Source organism: Rhea americana, unplaced genomic scaffold (assembly GCF_003343005.1).
Source record: "Rhea americana isolate MKP2758 unplaced genomic scaffold, rheAme1 scaffold_6, whole genome shotgun sequence".
NCBI classification, from domain to species: domain Eukaryota; kingdom Metazoa; phylum Chordata; class Aves; order Rheiformes; family Rheidae; genus Rhea; species Rhea americana.
Window position 1 is genome coordinate 12,567,474 of NW_028186756.1, and position 6,929 is coordinate 12,574,402.

The window sequence follows — 6,929 nt, forward strand, 5'->3', positions numbered from 1 at the left end:
TGTCCCTTCAACTAGTTTTCTTTGCCGCAAATAATTTTTCTTGCTGAAATTTTTCTCTACTAGTAAAGGCAGTCATTTGTTTTGTATTAAAAAAAAACAGAGGAGCCTTCTACATGTAAATAGCAAAACTCCATGCTGTTCCTCGCCAACAAAAATAGAAGATTTTAATTATAACCTAAAGAGGCTTTCTGTGCAAGATATATGTATGTATGTGTAAATATTTATATATTACATATATATATATATTTAAAAAAGAAACTTTAAACTAGTCTTGTCTACTTCTTCACAAAATATTTTGTCCATAAATACTATGATTCTATGAATAATACATCAGACTTAAAAATTTCATTTATATAATTTTTGGTCAAAAAGTAGGTTTCATCCTGATTATTAGGCAGATTTTTAAAATTGAATTTTAAAATTCTAAATGATCTTTTGCACAGACACTTAAAATGCTTTTGTTTTGAGGGTCAAGTATCTAGGAAAACAAGTTGGTGCTGTAAAAATCCTATTGTTAGATAAGAAAGTAGCATGTCTTTTGCGTCCAGTACTACTGCTTTTATAATACGTTATTTACGTGATGAAGATAGTAGATTCCTAAAGAAAACAAACATTTCAGTCCAATAAATTTTGCACAGAAAAGTCAGTGCAATCCTGAGTCTTTATTAATGCGGAAAAAAGTGGTAGCATCCGATTAAAAGTTGTTTTCACTGATTTTTTTTTTCCCCTCCCTTTACCCTAATTGTAAAGGAGAAACTTCAGTTAAAATAAACTTTAATCAACTCAGCCTTCAAACATAATCCTAAAAAAGACAACTGCAATATCAGGCATGCTTTTAGCCTTTCTTTCATACTTACTACATTGCTCATGGAGATGTACTCCTGAATGTTGTGATCTTTTTACAAAGGAGAATAGATGATAAAGCCCTCTTGTAGACAAAAATATTTTTTAACTGTTTCATTAAACAATAAACATGTTTTTGTTTGAGATATAGCTGAGATTGATTTTAGATTTTTTTAGGGCTTACGTATGTTTGAGAAGTCAGTATTTGGATATTTTCTAAATACTTTTCAAATATTACTTTTCAAAATATTTTCTAAAGCCTTTGGGAAGATTTTTATTCTTAACTGAATTACTTCTTGCTTTGTGACATTTATGTCTGTTTTTTTAGTAGTATGTATTTTTTGCCCTTTAAGTCTTAGTTTTTGCCCTTTAGGTTTCTTTTTGCCCAAAATATATATTTTATATGTATATATATACACACACATATATATAGTTGTATAGCGTACACCTATCAACACTTGTATATGCTTTGTCACCATTGAGCTACACTGCAGTAACAAAATGCATTGCTCTCTTTCATTCACTCTTGCTCGTTCTCTCTCAATTTACAACCACAAAAACTTTTTGTTCAGTTTTAAAATAGATCTCTGCCTTTGAGTATTTAGGTAACTTGACCTGCAGACTTGCATAGAAAGGGTATCTGTGGCATTCAGTACTCAAAACTACTCTCATAAACTTGAATTGCACTACATTGTATTGCAAGAATTCCATTGAAGAACGCAATTTGGAAGTCAATAAATACAGAGAAAAAGTATAGAAGTCTACAGTAGAAAAGAGAGGTGAAAGCATAAGGAAGCTTCCATATTTTTTCCTGGTCTCTCTTCCTTGTTTCTCTCTGATTTCTATGTTCTGCTCAACCAGATGGAAATGCAATCCTACTGTAAAAATAGTGTTTAGTTTCCTACATCTGAATTTTTTCTGTGTCCTCTAGAAGTTCAAGTCTGAGAAGGGAAAAAGTATTTATGGTCAAACAAAACTTTTTAGGTGGCTGCTAATGCCATTATCTCTGGTACACAAAATTTCACTTCTGTCATGAGTATATTATTACCTAGAAAGCTAACCTGAAGAATCACACTGACAGGAAAATATCAAAAGATGAGTGAATTGTTTCTGCCAGTGGTAGGGTGCTACTAACACACAGTATTATTATTATTATTTTTTAATTCAAACATTGCTCAATGGTAATACATGGTTTTAATGCACATATTTCTGTGCTTTGATCATCCTAAATTAAGCATTTGGTATGTAAAGAGTCAGAGTCCAAATGATAGTACATGTATTTAGCAAAGATTAGTTGGAAGTTAGCAGACATATTCTAGAGTAGAAACTATAGTTACGTTACCAGTTATTTCAAAGATATGCTTTTATTTTAAAAAATTAAAAAGACACCTCCTAAAATTAAAAGAAACCTTCAGATTAATTTGCTTTTCTCTATATTCTCTTTTCAAAGGACTTACAAAGCTAGCTTTCTTAGTTCATTGTTTCCCTAATGTTATTGTTTCAGTTGTTTAAGCATGTTGTCTTCGGTTCTTCTGTATGTGGCCACCCTCACTCTCAGATTCTCCGAAGACCTTATTTTTTTTTTAAGGATGATGAAACATATTATTTATTACTTTTATGGGAAAGAAACTGATTAATGATAATGTCATCCTGATCTCTTCCAGCAATCCTGACCTGACCTCTGTGCAAGTGAACCAGCATGTTTGCAGAACACAGAGTTCTGGTGGCATTTTCTATATCCTTGCAATAGCCAGGTTACATGAACCACTGCTTTGTTCCCCCAGTGGTAGTTATGCTGCAAGTATTCTCATTAGTGTAGGAAGAGCAGAAGACATGCTTGTCTGTGTGCTATTGGTTGAGTGAACTAGAGGAGCCTGTTGAAATGGGCCAACTTTTTTTAGTGATATTTTTATTATAGTTTTTTATTACAACTCAAAGTGAGATTTATCACTGACGAATAGCTTGCAGCACTTTGGGAAATAAGGTTTCTCTAAGACGTGAAACGTGTAAAAACGAGGATGAAGTGTAAAAAATGGAAATGGCAAAGTTGTTGAGGGAGATTGTAAGATATAGAAATTAAGGTATTTTATTTTTTGCTGGTGAGTTTTGCTATCTCTAAAAATGTTTTTAAGAGATACAGAATAAATTGCTGTGGATGCTTTAGATTATGCTACTAACATGATTTAGAAATTCAATTTAAAGTGGCATTTTTATACATAAAAGTAAAAAAATGGAAGTCATACCTCCTGTTACTTTGCAGGATAAATGGTGATAGATTGATTATATTACATGTAGTCAGCAGCATACGTAAAAGCAGATAGATGTCTTTTTAAAACTCAGTGAATTCATTTTTTCCTCAAGCTGAATGGTAACATTAAAAGGAATTTTGTGATTCTAATTTTGATCACCTTTTATGTTATAATAGCTGGAGTTCTTGCTGATATTACTGGTTAGACAAGTTTTTGCGGAACTAGTTTGTTACTGTTGTTTGAAAACAGTGGCCTTGAAATATGTGCACGTACACGATCATAGGTTGAGCACTGTGTAAATCACCGTGCAGGTGTGGTGCAGCCTGGCACTCCTTCGGAGCTGGAGCGCCCACGGTTCGCGCCGTGGTAGGGCATGTGCAGGTCACCTTTATGTTAGAAATTGTTATGTTAGTCCACGGACTGGAGGCCCAGAAAGCTGGGAAAGCGTAAGTAGTGAAGAGATAGAAGCCACAAGAAAAATAACAAAAATCCTTTATAGTAAAATTGTAGAAGAAAGTTTACGTGATTTATGCTTTCATTCAGACAGAGCAAATGCTGCACAAATCACAATATGTATGAGTCAAAATTCCCTCTATCTTTATTCACAATCATCTGTAATCAACTTCTGAAAAAGTATGATCAAATTTGTTACCAGTATTAACTTAAATATAAAGTATGTTTATAAATTCAGATGAATGTGTATTTGTTTTGCTTTCAGCACATAAGTAACTTGACAACTGGGAGTGTGTTCATGTACATGATGATTTACTTCAAGCTTTCATCCAACTCTGACTTAAGTATGCAGTGGTAAATGACATAGCAAATGTGGAACAGTTAGGAGTCAGGATGAGGATGGAGAGTGGCGAGGGCCATGCGGGCGGACACCCCGCAGGGGTTTCCTCTCCGGCCTTGCGGGGGGCCCTGTCAGACCCCGCCGGAGGATGCGCTGTTTTACTACCCCTTTGCTGCAACCTGGGCCTGAGCCAGGTCAGTCAGAAACAGCTCTGCCATTTCTGGTCAGCACTTAGTAGGTTTTTACCTGCTGTCGCTGACTCTGCCATCTTAGTCTCTAAGCTGCTTCTGGAAAGGGAATACTAATATATGAAGATGTTCTGAAACACTTATTTTCTGGAAGAAAATAAAATACAAAGGAATGTGGAATTTGAAGAATTAATGGATAGGGCGCTCTGACCTTCCTGCTCTTCCTGTGCTACATGTGCATGTGTTGTAGGACTGGGTTTTCTCTCATTTTTGTGGGTATATACAAATGCCTGCCTGTATGTGAAGGGGTAGGTATGTGAACACATGTGCACTCTTGCACACATTTACCAGTGTTTTTTATCTTAAGAATCTTACAAAGCTTCAGGAAGATTAAGTCGGTATTTTGAATGACTTTTGTTTGAAAAGTCATTGGTAGCCAGCATATTTTGTGAACTGCAGTGTGTATCTTCATATAATCCCCTTGCAACTGGGACTTTCAGAATCTGACCCAGAGAAAATTTTCATTTATAAGAACTTTAGAGCTTGTTTTTTATCTTTCTTAGTTCAGTCTACTGTAGCCTTGCTGTTATAAAATGTGTCAGGATCCATGATCTAATCGTAGTATGTCAGTGGCTAGTGGGCTACTAGTTTGGGCAGCCCTGACGTTGCTTATGTGCTTTCTCCCATAAGATCGAGGGCATTCACTTTCATTACAGCCTGCGAAGTTGCAGTAAAATGAAATCTCTGTCAAGTATGATTGAATGTGCAGAGACAGAACTGTCTAAAAACAAAAAGGATAAAACATTGATTTTTCTTCTGTAATACTATTTTCTTCTGTCTAAGAAAAAAAAAGTATTTTGTTGTCAGTGTAGTTGACTATGTGATGGTGCAGCAAATACAGTTCTTTGTCCAGTTCTCACCTGGATCTACAATTAATGTCACTGGTAGCTGTGTTATCCAGCATCTCTGCAAAGCAGTATTAAATAAAGTGCCATGCTAGTGTTTTACCTCAGTGAACTCTTGAAATGGCACATCCATACTGAAATATGCTGTCCCTTGGAAGAGTGGGTGTGCAGTGTTTGGAGGTACTGCATTACCAGACACTGACATAACTTACATAAATCTTAACACTTAGAAGCAATTTAGATGGGATTTTCTTTGGCAAAATGGCAGTTGTTGCCTGTAGTTCATTCCTAGCATGTTTGCAGCACACAGGGTGTAGTGAGCTGCCATTTATAATCATATGAAATGTCACTTTTGAAGGATTTATTGGGCTGTTTAATACCAGGCCTCAGATCTCATATGGGAATTTTACTTGTGGAATAACAACAGATATATTTGTTTGAATATTTACATAGATATCCACAAAGAAATCCTTTACTTTTTATGTACGTATTAACTTGTATGATTTTTGTAGTTTTTAGGAGGAAAAAAAATACTGAAATAGAAACCATTTATTCTATGCCCTGCGCTTAATAAGTATTGACTGTTTGTCTATTTAAGCTGCAGCATCATGAATGAGCATGTGCCCTGTTAATGCTGGATGTTTTTGGATCCGGTACTTTTTTTTTAGTGTTATTATCTTCTTTATTGCGCATAACGATTGGACTGCTGAAATCATCTGAAGTTCAGACCAATGGTGCTCATAGGCAGAGGAAATGAATGTATTGTGAGTTGGAGAAGAAAGGGAGCAATAAATATGTAGCAGTTAAGTTGTGAATATAAATCAGACAAGAAGATTACACCTAACATTTATCATGTGTATCTGTGACATTAAGTGAAATTCCATCATGACAGATTTCAGTGAATTTCTTCAAGTTAAAAGAAATCTTCAGGAAAGACAAAACTATGGAGAAATTTAGTATGTTGACAAACAGCTTAAGGGAATTCAAATATTTTTTTTTGAGAGAGAGAGAGAGAGAGAGAGAGAGAGCGAGTGCGCGTGCATGCAGTGTAATAGCAGTTGTGAAGAACTGGTGCAAAGAAGTAATGAGCAGGAAATCAAAACTAATCTTATCTGGAGAAGAAGGATGTTTCATAGACCAGATGTAGGCAATATTTTGGAAAGATTTATATATGGGAATGTTCTCTTCAATTCAACAGATAAACTTCTCTGCGCGAGCAAGGCTATTGTTGGTTTGGTTATTAGCATTGTTAGTTTTCCTCAGTGTATAGATTACTATGTTCATTTTATTTAATGTAGGAGGCGTTAAAAGACAACAACAAAAAAAGAGAACTAGAGGAGAAAACTAAGAGAGCCAAGCTGGCAAAAGAGAAGGCTGAAAGAGAGAAACTGGAGCGGCAGAAGAAGAAGCAGCAGTTGATTGACATGAACAAAGGTAAGGCAATGTTTTTAGTAGAGAGATTTGTTAAAAGAAAAAATAAAATTGAGGAATAACAAACCAAAGACTATTCCAAATAAATATCAAAAATATTTACCATTTCTTTTGAAAACAGGAAAAAACAATCATTTTAAGTGAAAAATTTCTGTTTTGTTTTAGCCTACCTGATCTTGTAGTTATACATCTGTCACCTAGTATGTGTAATGTTCCCTTCAAGGCATTTTGTTGTGAATTATTGGCTTGTTTTCATTTGTTGCAGTTAATTGATTTTTTTAATATGAATTTACTTCCAAGAAAAAGTATCTTACTTGTTTTGTAGTTAATTCCGTTCTGTAAACGTCTTTATAATCAAGATAGTGTGGCCATTAACTTTTTTTTCTGAGCTTGGAGGCTCCATATTATAATGGATGTTGTCCCAACAGTACTATTACAAGCTGTAAAGTCAGGTTTAGCTCCGCACCTAAGTACAGAGTGACATTTTAGCCTGTTTTTTTTTTTTTTTTTTTTTTTTTTT

The 6,929-nt window shown here is 34.7% G+C and overlaps 1 protein-coding gene across 1 annotated transcript in view; it reads left to right on the top strand.

The window, feature by feature from the left end:
* The window catches only part of DIAPH2 (diaphanous related formin 2), a 234,430-nt gene that overhangs the window by 142,908 nt on the left and 84,593 nt on the right, over positions 1-6,929 (top strand). Inside the window, exon 26 of the mRNA XM_085319734.1 lies at positions 6,277-6,412. Within this exon, the coding sequence (XP_085175860.1) occupies positions 6,277-6,412 (136 nt within the window). The remainder of the gene's footprint in view (positions 1-6,276; positions 6,413-6,929) is intronic.